Source organism: Myripristis murdjan, chromosome 17 (assembly GCF_902150065.1).
Source record: "Myripristis murdjan chromosome 17, fMyrMur1.1, whole genome shotgun sequence".
Lineage (NCBI taxonomy): Eukaryota > Metazoa > Chordata > Actinopteri > Holocentriformes > Holocentridae > Myripristis > Myripristis murdjan.
The window spans coordinates 10,709,941-10,727,200 of record NC_043996.1 but is presented as its reverse complement, the minus strand read 5'-3'; the positions used below and the strand labels follow the sequence as shown (position 1 = coordinate 10,727,200).

The following is a 17,260-nucleotide window of genomic DNA, read 5'->3' as shown; positions in this document are numbered from 1 at the left end:
GGACCACTCAACACTTCATTTCTTCACCTCTCATATACTGGTGTCTTATAGTTCAAAATAAAAAAAAAAGAAAAAGAAAAAAGACGTCTCCTGTTGTTAATTCAGTGTTAACTCATGTGTGCGCCTTAGCCTATTTAAGATGCATCCTGTTTTATTATGGTGTCATTTTGGGGTGTCTGACTTACTGACTGGTTTTTCACAGAAAGAGGTTTTCACTGCTGATAAAGCTGTAATCCATATGTTTGCCACAAGATGACAGTGTTTCTGAGGCAGCCAAACATCATCCACTTCAAATTTTATAGTTGAACATGTTACACAAATGACATGATGTTCATTTTGAAAGAATTCTTTCAAAAGAAGAAGTCTTGCTTGTTCCTATATAGAAGGAACAGGTTCATTAATAGTGTTTATATGAGGTACTGAAAGCAAAGGGGGTTCTGCAAAAGGTGCTTTTGTAAAGTATCTGAGGTACATCTAGAACTTTTGTTTGGTTCCAAGAATCCAGTTCCAAGATTCCTGGCCTGTACCCTGGGAGTACAAGCCAGATCTCAGTCACACAGTCAACAAAATATACCTTTTATAAAACTGTTTAACCACTTTTTGTAACTTGTACCTCATCATATACAAATGGAAAACATTCACAAAAAGTAATCCTCCATACTTTGCTTATATCAGTTACACATCCTTATGCAAAAAACATCATCGATAGAAAATGATCCTGAGAAGATTTATTGTGACTATCCATAGAACTAAACTGTTAAAAGTTATAATATTGCACTGATTAATTCACCTAGAATCATCTGGAAAATACATGTCCAGTCTTGTTTGCTCACCTAGTGCCCTGATGAAATCTGATGAATAAAGGAATTTATTATGTTCTTAGCATTATCATATTTTAATCTTACCTAAAAATAAATAATAGGTAATAATGAGAGCTTATTTGGAAAGATAACCACATTAGATAGATAGATAGATAGATAGATAGATTTTTATTGTCATTGCACAATCATATACGTATAATAATGCAATGAAATTAGGGCTCAGTCCTTTCGGTGCAGGGGAGAATAGAAAGCATCGTGCATCTTGCTAGCTGAATAGCCAAGTCCAGTAATAGATGGCTGCAGCCATGTCTCTGATATCAGAAAAAATTCAACAGTCACGGAAACACTTGTTGGATGTGCAAGCACAGTTCGTCATCCCGTGTTCGCCATGGACCTGGTGCTGGAAAAAGCTGGGAGGCGGCGGCCCAAAGGGCTGTCCTTTCAGCCGTGTCAACGCACCGGCCCTGCAGCCTCGGCGTCCTCCGGAATGTCCTGGTAGCGATGAAAGGGCGCAACGGAGTAATTTTGTCTAGAGCGCCAACACAGGTCAAGCCGGCACTGGTTCACACATACAAAAACATATAATACGGCACCGAGAGTGGAGAGCTGTAGCCGCTGCGTCTATGCGCGCTGCCATGGCAACCACCATAGCTTAAACTAATCATTATCACTCATTACCAGATTTTGTTTGCTGGATTGTGAAACCAGCCTGAAGTAGGCCTATACAGTCTACATTACACTCAGTGCAACGAACTTGTAAACTTTATAACCACAAGAGTTATCTTAAAGTTACATTTCAAAACAAGGGAAAAGGCACTACACACTACGACTTTCAGCTCTTAAAGTTGCTTTAGTGATCTTAGCAGGCTATCATGTGACTGAAGGATGACCCCTTGTGATACTAAAAATGCAGCCTTCCATTCTCAGTTATGATGTTTAATGCATCAACATACTACAGATACATACTACAGATACTTTTTTTATCTCACACATTGGAGTTGGTTCGATTTCACAGATATATCCCATGATTTTGGGTCATCTGTGTGGTGTAGGGAGGCTGTCTGAAATACTTCCTAGAAGTGAAAGAGGCAGTCAGGCTGTGCTGTGAGAAAATCAGCTCACATTGCAACATGCCCATCTGAAAGGAGGGTTACCAAGTGACTATGTAAGGCTGAGCAATACAGACAAAATAAAATGTTATGTTTTCTTTGACTGAATGCCTTCACCTCTGAATACCTTCATATAAGTATTGTGATGACTGATGCGATGACTAATAGTAATTTCATGACATATTTACTGGTAGCAGATTTTTGATAACTATTAGTAATATCAATATGATGACCAAGCAAGTCAAGGTAAATAACATTAGATCAACAACAGACTGTATCTCTTTACTGTAATGCAGCCTTTAAAACCAAAATAAGACAACATGAATATAATAATATTACAATATCCAACACACCAGACAGTACAGTGGGATATTTGATCTAAATGTCACAATAAAAATATAATATCAATATATTGCCCAGCCCTAGACTGATGCATTTTTGTAGTGTTTTGTAAGGCAAATCAAATATGACATACCAATATGGCTTAATTGCATCATAATTTCTGCAGCAGCTGACAAACTCACTGGACCTGCTGGAGCTGAGCACTGCTGACATCCTGAAGGCTCTTCACCACTGAAGAGTAACGGTCAGCAATGAGTTTGTGACCAAGCGCCAGACTTTGCCACAGGTAAGGAATCACAATGACAGATTCACTATGACGTGTCGCTGTGAGTCAGCATCAGTCAGTGAATTATTGATGTAATGGTCTGCTTGTTTCCCTGTGTGTCTGCCACTCAGTCATGGCTTTTTGATGAAGTCAATCTATGGCAGACTCTCCTTGTGGATGGTCATTTATAGCAATGAAATGTGGGATACAGAGGAGGAGAGAAACCTTTTTATTGGTTGCTGGGCATTTTGAGATAAACTTCCGTTCCAACAGTTAGTTATGATCCTCAGGAAAACCTCCATTCAAAGGGGCTATTTAACTACATTTAAATTATAGTCTCTGCCTCTGAATTTCAATACACTCAGCCTCTCCTTTTAGCACTATAGTTAAATTTTTGATGCAACAAAATGGGCCTCACTGCATCTTCCAGTCCTCTCTCTCTCTTTCTCTCTATCTCCAACACACACACACACACACACACACACACACACACACACACACACACACACACACACACACACACACACACACACACACACACACCACCCTTCTCAGCCAAGCTGTATGTTTCAGATCTCTGACTCAGGGTCTGTTTAGTTTATAATTACAAGCCCTTGCTCTTCCTTATCATGTTCTTTATGCATGTCGGCTACAAGGCACACTCCCATAATGCAACAGGGCTGTAAGGAGTGATAGCTGATAAGATGGGTATCCTGTGATGTCCTGTGTAGATTGCTGAGGAGTAGGTGAACAAACTTGATCCTGCATTCATTTCAGTGGGTATAAGCCTGAAGGTGAGGGTTCAGTGCTGCCAGATGGGTGATAATTATTGTATGTGTTCTGTAATTTTGCACTCTGTATGATCAACAATGCAAAAAGTGGCCAAATGTACGATACCATACCACTTTTCCATTTAGGGCATCAATTTGGCCCTGCAAACACCTGGTATAATTTTATTATATAATATCTTACAATGTATCATCCATATATTATCGAAGAATAACGTTACTTGCTCATTCCATGATGCATTACGTATACGCATAAATATTACTTTCATTTTGTAATATGTGTAGACTGCACAGCTGAATTTATCTCCACAAGCTGAAAAAGCTAACTAGCTAGCTCTAGTTCTAGGCTACCTTAAAGAGTAATTATTGCTCTTACCTCCACGGGATTAGTACTTTACTTCCATTTCAGCTGACTCCGATTAACCTCATAATAACCCAGAACCCTAACATAACAAAGTTTGTGAGTTGTCAGTATATGTATATGTAGTTTGGCCTCTTTACTGTGCAGGTGTCACCAACTAGTGGAGTCCGTCGAGGTCCAGACCCGGTAAAGGTTCCGCCGGGACTTCCAGAGAGTTTGCACACTTTTAGTAGTGTTGTGTGCCTTGTCCAGCTCTGTGCGTTATTTAAATCCCTCAACCATCTCGGCCAATTAAAGGGATTGTACTGCAGGAAGCGCTCGGACTCAGTGACAGAAGCAAATGTTTGAGAAAAATAAAAATTGCATTGGTAATAAGATTTTATTATTTTAAGTCCTCTTATAATGTTTACCTGGTAGCATTTTAGGACCTTATGTCTTTGATATGGTTCTTAACTTTTACAATGAAGCACACAAATATTTAATGAGCCTGTCAATGGTCTGCTTTATTCTTAAAAATACAGCAGAGTACACTGTGTTCAGAAATGAGACAAAATTTTAATTTATGATCTATATTCTGGTCAGGAAGTCTGATATTTTTATCTCAACCGGTCAAATTTTCACCATGTTCCAGTGGAATATAATTTATCAGGAAAAATAAAATTACAAACACAAACTAATATTCGCTTTGGGGAAGAGTAGCATCAAATTGAAGATGTTCCACATAATGATGAAAGGGGACCTGTTTTCTTCCAAATCACTGTAAATCTTTCAGTCAGTATGTCAAAAAAACATGATCCTACTTTCAAAAACTGTTTTTTAAGTGAAGATCTAATGAGGACTCAATTTCACAGGAGCCTGGAGCATTCGGACAATGCTTTTGTTGGGATAGGCACCTTTTTTTTTTTTTTTTTTTTTTTTTTTTCCTGAATGAATCAAACACTTGCTGTAACATTTTAAGGGTTTGCTTCACTCTTTAAAGCAGGTGAGGCCCTTGTGGTATTTCAACAGAGCAGAGAATGAGTGTCATCTGTTGCTGTCAGTCAGACTGGGTGACACCCTGGGGTGCAGTGAATCATATGCAAGTGACACTGGTGGTGATGGTCAGTGACAGACTGTCTTGAAATGTGTGAACATAGGCTCTAGTGTGGAGGAGAGGTTGTCCCAGAATGTCCTTGATGCTGTAAAAAGCAACAAAAAGACACACACACACAAAAAAAAAAAAAAAAAAAAAAAAAATACAACCAGGCACAGTAGGGACATAGTTGGATATGTGGTCAAATGCCTTGTAATTATTATTGTAATTATTATTTTTTTTTACATTTCAAGCAAGACTTGAGGATTTTGCTAAAGAAAGAGCCAGTGGTGGGAAAGGATTCTTTTAATTGTAACCTAGCAATAGTGGCCCCCTGACACACTCCTCCCCTGCCTGACCCTAACCCAAACAACCGCCACCACCACCCCCACCCCCCACCACAGACATACACACACACATACACAAAGACATGCCCACAAGTACAGAAAGAGAGAGAGAGAGAAAGAGAAGAGAGGGAGAGATTGGGAACAAACTTACTAGCCTGGGGACCCTCCGAGGGTTTACTCAGTCACTATAGAGATGTGGAAAATAAATCCTGCCACATAATTCGTCCGTTGTAAAACGATGTTCAAAAGGAATCCATTTGAAGTGCCATCTTACAAAATGACTCGGTATTCACCACTATTTACTAGTAAACCATCAAAAGGAACACTGAGACGGGAACTGCTTAAATTACAGTATACTTAAAAAGAGGTATTCACTGAGGGGTGGAACAGGAGAGAATGAGGGGGAAACAAAAACCTTATGATAATGAGCCTGGGACATCGTGTGTGTCAACCTGAAAACGATATTCAGTGGTGAAATTAAACAAGCAACTCTTTTCATAATGGAGTTGGTTTCTTAAATTGTTTCATTTGTGATTTCTCAAAGAATGGAAACCAATGTAACATGATAGATATGAGTAATAAAGCTATCAGAGAATTAGACTATAATCCCATGGTCAGTAGGTTTGGGCTTGTGCATTTGTTTTTTCTTCTCTGCTGTCATTCATTTTATTGCATTTTGAAGGTGTACTCACAACACATTAGCTGAATCTTGGTGTTTAGACTTAGAAATACAAGTCAAATTTAATGACCCCCATAGAAGTGGTTTTGTAATATTAGTAAATTGTACCACATCATGAGGTTTAACACAGGTATGAATACGGATTCCTTGAGTTAGATTATGCACAAAAAAAGTACAAATTGTAACACACAGCAGTCGTATTCCACTTGCACCTTTATGTCTTTGCAGGAAAATATCCCCCACCCCCACTGCGCACAACCACACACACACACACACACACACACACACAAAAGACTTGACATCAGTTCACTAGGGACCCCTTGCTTGGATTTACAGGCCGTCTTTTTCAAACAGAGCTTTACTTCACTCTGATTTACAAGCACTCACCAGGGTGAGCAACAGTGGCATTGTGCTGTAGCATAGCCTTTATTAAATCTGCCTTGTGTAATCCTAAAAAAAAAAAAAAAAGCCCACCAATTAATGAACAAAACACCTTTTTAACAAACAAGGTTACACAAAAAAAAAAAAAAAAAAAAAGTACTTGGCGTAAGAAGGGGTCACACTCTTACAAACTACAAACTACAAATGTCAGCAAGAGCAACTCAGAGGAAAAAAATGCATCACAAATGTCCTGTAAGAATTCATTATTGTGAACATGACAGGCCCTGAATCTGTCTCTGTCTGTGTTTCAGCTCTGCAAAATAATGTTAGGGACGATTGCTATGGCTACAGGGCATGCGGGTCGGTGATTCACAATCATGGGAGATGAAACAAAGGGTGCTTTTTACTGCCTGGCGCCTGCAGCCCGGAGCGATGACACCCAGAAACAGGACAACTTATCTTGCACCCTGTCCCATTACAGCTGCCCTAAACTAATGTTGTTCCTAACTCCATTCATTTTCCAGTCCTGGATTTCCCAGTCCGGCACGACTCTTTTGTAATTATCTCTCCAGCAGTGCAACACAAATCTCCGCTTTGCTCCTCTCTTAAAGAACAAACCGAACCGTGAATTCCAAACATTGCCAAAGATGGGAAATATTTGGCCTAAACTATGGCACTGGCAGATACTGAGCTGCAAACAATAATTACAGCCTACTGTCTGCATTCTCTTGCAGCAGTTAGGTGACAGATCAGCAATACACAATCCCTGCTCTGTCTGTGACAATCCCAGCCTCCTCTGTCTGTCGCTCTGGCCAACACTGGCAGGATGGGTCAGGATGGGCCTGGGACCAGGAATGTTTATGCCCCCCCTCCGTGCCTATAGCTGACTGTTGACAATGTTGATTTCCATGTTAAGTAAGAAGGTTCCACTATTTAATCTTGGAGGGGACCCACTTACCCCATGAGCCCCAGTGCATTTGTATTGCTTGCACCCCTTGTCCCAGCAGGCCACCTTGTATTGGCCAGTCCTCCTTGTTTTCAATCCACTTATTCTACTACCTGTTATTTGCCTTGATGCCACATGACAAAAAAACTTACATTAAAACAAGAAAAAAATAATAAACTAATAATACTAAAGAGACATTTGAATGAGCTTCTGCATTACCAGGCCTTAGATGAAGAGATTATGCTATGCCATGTCATATCCGGTGGCAGGTCTGTTCTGACATGGACTTTTCTATAATAATGTTATTCTGCTGACTACACTGAACGTTCCAGAGTGTTGCAGTGGATTTGTCACCAGATTAACTTCAAAGCTGAGGTCAAGTGGCTGACTAGGCGCCTTGACGCATTCAGTAGGCCTTTATGCATTTTTTACACTTACGCCTTTATCTTTATTGGATCTCATAATCTGGTTGAGATAAAATAAGATGTTCAAAGACTTTATCAATTTTCTGGTCCTTTCCAACATTATGGCATAGAAAAGGGGAAAAAAAGGGAAGCACATCATGAAATCTAATTTTCTGTGGATATGATGCATAAAAAACTATCAAATTTACTTTATTAGGTAATAGTGATGCCACTGTGACACTTTCAAAGATGATTCCATAACTTTTGCTACTCAAAAGTGTCACATTCCACTGGACATTTAAAACTTCTTCTTCCTGCAGCCTTATGCATCCAAGAGATCAAGCAATGTCATTGAACACAGTTCAGCTTATTCCTCCACCCAGTTACCACTCAGGGGCACAGTGCCAACTTTAAATCAGTGCACCCATTCGCTGCTGCATGCGGCAAAAATGTGAAAATCTCCGTGAAAGGCACTTTTGTACATCTAGTTGGGATCTGAGTCAAGCAACCTCACTGGAGTAATCGAATGTCCATTACACAGCTCTTTCATGTTTTCTAAGAAGCAGAGTACACTTGATTCAAAGGAGTTGGTTAGCTAATTGCAGACATAAATGGGACATACACATGTGAAGCAGAAGGGTGTTGAGGTGGTGAAAGGTTTAGCAGCACCGATGGGTGAGAGGTGTAGAATGTCACTGGCTCAGCTCTCATGCCCTGCATCTCCTGTCAGAATCACTGAATCACAGCAACTCAGCAGCACTGCAGCACCTACAGCTCCCAGTGCAGTGAGGGGCGAGAGAGAGAGAGAGAGAGAGAGAGAGAGAGAGAGATAGAGTGAAACAGAGAGAGAGACGCACACACACACACACACAGAGAGAGAGAGAGAGAGAGAGAGAGAGAGGATGGATATGGAGACTAGTTTTCATTGAGATATTTTTATTGTCCAGTGCAGGTTAACCTGAGAAAAGGGCAACTTATGATAAGGAGCTTTCACTGCAGGCTGCGGCAAAGCTGGCAGCACTGGATGACTTTGATTCTGTGTTGAAATGAACCCCACCCCTGCCTCTCTGCCTCCTTCTCTCGCTCTCTCTCTCTCTCTCTCTCTCTCTCTCTCTCTCTCTCTCTCTATGTGTGTATGTGTGTGTGTTTGCTTCCTCTGTGTGAGCATGTTCACATGTGTTAGAGAGACAGAGTTAAACACACTATATATGTAACAGACTTGAAAGTCGCTTAGATGTGTTTTTGTGGACATGTGTTATGCTGTGTGCAATCCATGGTCACGGTATGGTCACGGTAGAAATATACATGGTCATATTTCTGATGCTTCTAATGTTCCTGCTTTCATTCATGCATGCCTTGTTCTATTTATTTTTAAGGGGTGGGATAACATGTTGGCTTCACTGGATAAAGGCGGAGTGCACTGAGTAAATTTTGTGACATTAAAATGATTTTCTCATTTTGTCTCTCTTTCTCACACTCAGACCCACATGGGTACACACACACACACACACACACACACACACACACACACACACCACGCTGATGAGAAACTACATCCATAGCTGATAATGCTGGCATTTTAATGATGAATTTGCTCTATTACAGAAGGGTCCCATACCACAAGCCATCATAAGGCTGATGTGGAATTTCTTTTGATCGATTGATTGATTGACTGACTGAATGATTGATTGGCTAATTTATTGTCTGTGTCTCTGTGTGTTCTAGAGTAAGAAAATGGTGGGAAAACAGGTAAGGAGTAAAAAAAAAAAAAAAAAAACTTAATGAGCAGCAATACTTCAGATGATTTATCTTTCATGTCACTGTTTTAATCTGAATGGTGCAGAGGATTTTTTGTTGACGAGCCAGGAACGGGAAAAAGCTCCTCCTGTGTTAAAAATACAAGATCCATCACCCCTAAATGTTAACATCATGGTCACGTTTGTCCTTATAAAGACATAATAAGTTCAGCTTTAATAGTTTGGGAGACCAGTCAAAGATGTTACAGTCTACTTTATTTGTGCAGGGTTTCAGCACTAAATGGCCGGCCACAGCAAACTAATTCACTGCCTGTGGAGGCCTAAAAACTCAATAATCCACTCTGCATCTCCTGACACCAACTTTCTCTCTGAGGGTTCTAATACAACTGTAAATGTGATTTCAATTTGTAGGAAGAACAGTTTGAGGTTGTATGCTGGTTGTGCATCAGCATCTTTGTGCGGCTGAACAACAATTGCATTTCTGGTGTGCAGTAATAGTTTGCACACAGTAGATTGCAAAACATCCGAGTGGGGAAATGGGTCTAAAGCTTGATCCTAGACCTGTGCCCATTGGTAGGCCATAGTTCTGGGGGGGATAACTCATGGTGTGTTCCGCTTTTTCATAGGATCCTCAAGGTGTCATTCAAGTCCCCCGATCATCAATTTGCATAAGGAGGAGACTATAAATGACTAATCGGTTAGTAAACGCATTCCTGGTTTGGGGCGCACTCCGTGGATGCTCGCAGGAGAAGTGCAGAACAAATCAGAGTAGGCAACGTTAACCCAGCTGACTGTGTGTGACGACCAAACAGCCGAGTGACAAGATGTCTTACAGAACAGGTCCTCGTTCTTCTTACAAAACGATGTTTGGCGGGGATAGAAGCACGGTCCGGTCCACCTACACCAGCCGCCAGCACCCCAGCGCGATACGCACCTCCCGGGTAACCTTCGGTTTGTCCTGCGCTCCGACCATCTACGCATCCAAAACCCAGAGGGTCCGAAGCAGCGCCGCCATGCCGCGGCTCGCCTCGGAGAACTTGGACTTCTCCTTGTCCGACGCCATCAACACTGAGTTCAAAACCAACCGCACCAACGAGAAAGCGCAGATGCAGTGTCTCAACGACCGCTTCGCCAACTACATCGAGAAGGTGCGATTTTTGGAGCAGCAGAACAAGATCCTGCACGCCGAGCTGGAGCAGCTGCGGGGCAAAGGCACGTCCCGCATCGGAGACCTGTACGAGGATGAGATGCGGGAGCTGAGGCGCCAGGTGGACCAGCTCACCAACGAGAAAGCCCGGGTGGAAGTTCACCGTGATAACCTCGCAGACGATATCGACAGGCTGAGAGAGAAGTAGGATGCGTGCTGCCCAAGTCCAACTGTGTGATATTGTTACAGTATTTTTTTTTTCTTTTGTGGGGTAGAGCGAGCATCAGTTTATGCATACATGTCCGTCCGCTTATAATATGATTAACTCAGAATAATAAGTAATAAGTAATATATAATTATATAAAACTCAATAACCTATAACATTCCTTCAGTTTTTATTCTAAGGTTTCTCAGACACTGCATTATCAAACCTTGCACATTGCCCTTTTTATATAGTGAAGTTTTATGTCTGACTGAAGTTTTAAAGCTCGTTCACTGAAAGGATTGCATGAGTGGGCAAGAAGGGGGAGACAAAAAGGGCAAACAGAGCTGTGGGAGGCAGACAAGAGAAACCCTGCCATCTTGTAAAGGGAAGAAATCCCAAGGGGCTTTTCAAAAGCTTTCTGTTTCTTCTTTCCCCTCCCTGTCATTGCAGGTTGCAGGATGAGATAGCCCAGCGAGAGGAGGCTGAGTCAAACATGCAGAGCTTCCGGCAGGTATGATTCCCCTGATGCTACAAAGTCCACACAGAATATGAATCGGGCCTACCTTACAGGTGAAACTCTGCCCCAGTCACCTGTCTTTGTAATAGATAGCAGAGGATGCATGACAAAGTGAAAAATGGGAGTTAAAACAGAGATGCACCTCATTTGTAAGGGGAATGATAGGTATGACTGTGGACTTGCCATGCTGTGCTTCTTTCATTTTACACCTTACTTATGCACCTCTAGCTGTAGTGGTCAACAACAGAAGATGCTGACTGCTCCGAGGTGTAAGTGTGTGTATGTGTGAACCCCCCACTGCCCCGCCCTCCCTGCCTATTCCTGGTTTAAAAAAAAAAAAGGGTTTAAAAACTCCAGTGAACTTACCGGCATTAGATGAACTTTGAATTATCTCTTTAAGCCACACTTTAAACAACTGTCCCCTCAGCCCCCCAGGTTTCCTCTATCTAATTATCACTCATGAGCTAGGGAGAGAGGAATGTGCTTGTCTGATGGCACAACAGCAGATTCTAGTCATGATCCAAAACAACGTTAGGGCAGAGCTGACCCTGGCCCTGGCCTGGTACAAAAGGCCAAGTTGTGGCTGATGAGTTAAATCAGGCCTGCAATGAGAGGAGATCTCTTTTAGTCCGACCGGACACACTGAATGAGCTGGACACAAGCACAACACTGTGGACGCAATGTGGTTATCAGAGCGAGAAGACAAGCCACCATGTGATCAGGCTGTCTCATTCTGGGAGAGCCTCGACATGCAAAATCTCACTCAGTCTGCTTCTGTCAGACATTGTTACTCCTCAGTGGGCTTCATGGTCAATTTTAACCTGAGGATGAATCCTCAGTGAGGTCAAAACTGAATAAAATCTGCCAACACAATGCCTTGCAAATAGTTGTGGATGGATGTCAACATATAAAAGAGAAGACAATACATGCCATACCAAATTTAGATGCCCAGTTGCATTGGTGCATTAATTTGCATAGCTGACAGTACATTCAGTTTCCCGGTGACAATGCATTTTTCAGGCATGGAGCGATTGATCAATAGATTGTACAGAACAACAACCTTGTGCATGAGCAGCAGGAAGGAAGTCCTCATTGCCTGGAGTGGCACAAAGACGGCAGGACAGGGCCAGCAGACTGGCACCCGCTCAGTCAGGCAGACAGTCACTCTACCAGCCCGGGGCTTGTGTGGGAAACTCTGCTGAATTAGCGCACTTTGTTTTTGGCATTAGAGCTGGGTAAAGCCCCTTCATTTGCTGATACCTCAATTACAAGCCAGCCAACGCCCTGACAAAGCACACTGTTGTGGTGCCAGAGTGTGTATGTATGACAGAATAGAATAAAATAGAGTAGCATGGAATAGACAATTTGTCTCTAGCTTCACTGCAATTATAAACCAGACACAAAAGGTATCAATTAGGTATACTTAAACATTACAGACAAGGACAGCATACAGTAACAAAGCTTCCAGTATATATTCCAGGTCACATTTTTTTTAAAATAACAATTTCTGTTTGAGATCTCCTAAAGATCTATGTTAAGAAATCCGTTGCATAATCGCAAATAGGATTAAAGACCTCTTTGTTGTTCTGGTCCTTTTACAGTCACCCTGAATTTTTGAGATTATGCCTTGACAGAAGGAAAGACAGAAGCACATTACACAGTTTAGTTTACTTGTTTCAAGTATCCCCAGGCACATTTTGACAGACGCTCTTTTGATGAGCTGCCAGTGATGTAGTCAGGCAGCTCAGCCTCAAAGGCACTGCATTGTGTACAGCATGTGAAAATCAGGAGTAATTACAAAGTCCTTTGTTAACCAACATTTACAGAGACGCCTATTTACAGAGATGCCTGTGTGTACAGTTGATTTATATCGGGCGCATGTGTCTCTGACCTTGTCACAGTGTTACGATGGGTTATTGCTCCAACATGCATGTGCGCATTGAGTGTGTGGGGGCTTCTGTGTCAGTACACACACATCACCTTCACAAGTCACCCCATTAACAATCAGTGTCACGGCGCAGGATGTGGACAATGCTGCTCTTGCCAGACTGGACCTGGAACGGAAGGTAGAGTCTCTCCAGGATGAGATCAACTTCATCAAGAAGCTGCATGATGAGGTACGCGTCCTTGTTATGTTTAAAGGTGACACACTCTGCTGCAGAAATAACACACAAACACTGCACATAGAATTAAATGCAACCACATTAAAATTTGGTCAAACAGTGGTTGTGAATAATTTGTTGTGCTTGTTTTATCCTGCTGTGAGAACCAGATGGGTGGGGTTTATACACGTCAGAGCAATTCTCACACTGTCAAGTAGGGTTGAACAATCAACTGAAATATTAAAGTAACCGCAATATGGCTACATGCAATATTCAAATCACAGGAGCTGCAAATAATTTTTAAAAGGCTTATGGTTTATAAACAACACCATAACAAAGTATGATGGTGTTATAGAGCTGCCCTGGCTTACAAATTGTTTTCATTTTATTTTTCAGATGTAAAAAAAACATGTTTGTTTGGTGCAGACCCCAGTGGAAAGCATAGCATAATTTTAATAGCTTTGCCAGTGAAAATGAAAATTTGAATGCAAAAATGATCATTCCTACTAATATCATCAATCATATCGCAGTCACAATGTCTGTTAAATCAATTGTCATATATGACTTTGTTTACCATATGATTAAGCCCTGCTGTAAAGTAACCCACAGAAAACTGGCTCACATGGCCTTTAAAATACTTCAGTTGGACTGTCTAAATATCCTCACATTCCTTATATTACACTTTATTGCAAACATGAATCATAAAACAAACACATGAAAGGTTTGTGCACATGCCTTTCAGTCCAGATCAGTCATTGTGTGCATCCCATTGCAGGAGATGCTGGAGCTGCAGAGCCAGATCCAGGATCAGCATGTGCAGTTGGACATGGACGTGGCCAAGCCCGACCTGACGGCTGCCCTGAGGGACGTCCGTCTGCAGTATGAAAACCTGGCCTCCAAAAACATCCAGGAGTCTGAGGAGTGGTACAAATCCAAGGTGATGATCCTTTAAGAAGTTTGTATCTGTTAGGTTTAATATATAAAAAAAAATCTGGAATTGTCTTGAATCACCAACCCTAACCCAAACCCTTGGCACCGCAATGGACATTGTGATGCCGAGCATTTATAGCATTTATGTATACTCTATGTTAAATCCATCTTTACCTGTTATTTCATGTCTAAATGGCTGCTGTGAAAAAGGTCTATTGAATAAAAAGGTTCAGAGATCTCTAGAAGTAGGAGAGCAGTGCAGCAACAGCAACTGGAAATCTTTCGTTCTTTTTATGGCTGACACATGGCTGCCTTAAAAACGCTTCAGTCTGCCCGACGACAATGTGCAGTCTGTTCAGTGGGGCCACATGCCTTAATCTTGACCATATTCAACCTTTAATAATTTACACTCAGTTCTGCCTTGTGCTGCCTCATGCCCCCCTCCGTTCCACCTCTGACTCATCATTTATTGAGTGGCTGACAAATCTTACCCTCTCCCCTCTCTCTCTCTCTCCCTCTCTCTCTCTCTCTCTCGCTCTCACTCTCTGTCTCTCTCACTCTCTCTATCTAGTTTGCTGACCTTACTGAGGCTGCTGCCCGTAATAACGAAGCCTTGAGAGTGGCTAAGCAGGAGGCCAATGATTATAGACGCCAAGTTCAGGCACTTACCTGTGAGGTGGACGCCCTCAAAGGAACTGTGAGTCTGCAACTTTTTCCTTCCACTGAGTTACGTAAGCTATACTGATGCAAGTTTTATCACACATCCCAAGTTGGAATCAAAGAACTGGAGCGCACAAAAAAACCAAGCGCTGAAAAGGAGTTTCGTGTTACAAAAATAAGACAATGTGTCATAACAGCACCATAACAGCCAGGTCAAAGAGGAAAATCTCAAGTAAGGATTTATTTTCACAGGTCACAGAGCAAAAATAACTCTTATTGCCATTAGTCCAAAAAAAAAAAAAAAAAAAAACCAAAAAACCTGTCATTTACACTCGCCAAGTGTCATTTTGTCCCCTCTTGGCTGCTGTCCCAGAATGAGTCCTTGGAGCGCCAGATGAGAGAGATGGAGGAGAACTTCTCCATGGAGACGTCCGGTTACCAGGACACTATCGGCCGTCTGGAGGAGGACATTCACAACATGAAGGACGAGATGGCCCGTCACCTGCGGGAGTACCAGGACCTCCTAAATGTCAAGATGGCCCTGGACATCGAGATTGCTACCTACAGGAAGCTCCTGGAAGGAGAGGAAAGCAGGTGAGAAAAAATAGTCCAAATCCTAAAATCTTCAAAGTCACATTTTGTAATTGGCAATAATGCGTCATTCAACTGTCTTTACCCTTATAAAGTACCACTTAAAGCTTAATTTCAAATCAAAACAATCAAAGTCACCAAAATAGGGATACCGTATTTTATTGAGACAATTTTTACACTTCCTTTTCCATTTGCAGAATCACCACCCCACTGCCAAACTTCGCATCTCTAAACCTGAGAGGTAGGATCGATTTCTAAATGTTGATTTTAGCACAGCTGATCATGTTGGCAGTTAACAACACGCTTGCTGCCCCCTCTCACTTGAGCCTCTCACTTTGACCATAGAGACGATGATTGATTCCAGACCCCATGTTGAAACCACAACAACCAAGAAGGTCCTCATCAAGACTATTGAGACCAGGGATGGTCAGGTACTGTAGAATCAACTTGAAATGATTTGTCAATCAATGCAGCAATTTTCAGCCAGTCATTTTGGGTCCAGAAATGCAGGATGACTCATCATTTTCTCTCCCTTGCCCCTGTGTCCTTGTCCAGGTGATCAACGAGTCAACCCAGAATCACGAGGACATGGAGTGAACTCTTCATCTTTGCTAAACGACCAGCAACAGCAATATGAAGAAATGCATTTCCTAGGGGCTACAAGCAAGCAAACCAACCAACCAACAAACAAAAAGCAAACTGCTTCTAAAAGTGCCTTTATATGTGATGAACCAGTACGCTTGTTAGTTGAGACAGAATGTTTTTTGCTTCCTCTTTTGCTGAGAGTATTATCCTTTTGTCACCTTTGTTTAGACAGAACTATGAATTCACAACAACATAGAAATAGCGACTGAGGTCTATCAAGCTCTTTCTTTGTAACCAAAATAGTATTTTTAATCAATACAGCATGCACACTCCCACAGCATCTGTATGCTAAAAGATGTCACGGTTGCCTGTCTGCAGCAATAAATGATAAAGACAGTAACTCAATATTGTGGTACAGGTGTAATACTTCGAGATGGGGTGCGATATTGGATTTGGGGATGAAAACCTTATTGTCCTTGATGTACAATTATTGTTTTAGCTTACAGTCCTGTAAGAACTATAAGCTAAAACAGTTAATTTCTACAGACTTCTACAACCTGGAACCAATTATTGCACTTCAGTGAGAGGGATGATAATATTTTTCATAGTTGAAGAAGCAAGCAAGATAATGCCAGCATAATTAAGGGGCTTGTGCATGCAGTGGAAATAAAGCATCCCTGTTAATTAGACATGGACAAAGTGCTACAGAATTGTGCCCGTTAAGAGTAAAAAAAAAAAAAAAAAAAAAAAATATATATATATATATATATATATATATATATATATATATGAACCTGGCATAACAGCATGTGCTCCAAGTAATAATGACACTAATGTTCATTAACTTTATTGCTCCATGTAGGGAATTTTTCTTCACTTGCTACCCTCCACAGGGAGGTCAGAGGTCAGATGCAGAACCTGTGAAAATGGTAAGGATTCAGTGACTTGGTCAAAGACACTTCAGCAGGATGGTGCTTGCTTGTGGGTCATCTGATTGTACGAAGTCACTATGCTACTGCCTGCAGACTCAACAAAAGGGTACCCAGCACCATATGCCACTATCTACTGTTACTGGCATAGAAAATGGTATCATGCTTCCTCAACTTACTCACTTACTCCCTGGTACATAATCATCATCAGACTGTTTCACTTGGTTCAATTTGGTGACTCCATCTGGTCGGGCATGGAGGAAAAGGATGGAAAGGAGGCCAGAGGATAAATCCAGCAAAATCACAGTGTGTTCAATGACAC

General features: G+C 41.6%; 1 protein-coding gene across 1 annotated transcript; it reads left to right on the top strand.

The window, feature by feature from the left end:
• Nucleotides 1-9,998: 9,998 nt before the first annotated feature.
• viml (vimentin like) lies at nt 9,999-16,414 on the top strand. The gene is made up of 9 exons (XM_030073639.1): nt 9,999-10,623; nt 11,075-11,135; nt 13,163-13,258; nt 14,019-14,180; nt 14,745-14,870; nt 15,207-15,427; nt 15,622-15,665; nt 15,770-15,855; nt 15,980-16,414. The coding sequence occupies exons 1-9, from the start codon at nt 10,097-10,099 to the stop codon at nt 16,019-16,021; spliced, it is 1,365 nt and encodes a 454-aa protein (XP_029929499.1). The 5' UTR covers nt 9,999-10,096; the 3' UTR covers nt 16,022-16,414.
• The last annotated feature ends 846 nt before the right edge of the window (nt 16,415-17,260 follow it).

Coding starts and splice junctions, on each gene's coding strand:
- viml (XM_030073639.1), top strand. CDS start 10,097: ATGTCTTACAGAACAGGTCCTCGTTCTTCTTACAAAACGATGTTTGGC. Junction 13,259..14,018: donor TCAAGAAGCTGCATGATGAG/GTACGCGTCCTT, acceptor ATCCCATTGCAG/GAGATGCTGGAGCTGCAGAG. Junction 14,871..15,206: donor TGGACGCCCTCAAAGGAACT/GTGAGTCTGCAA, acceptor CTGCTGTCCCAG/AATGAGTCCTTGGAGCGCCA.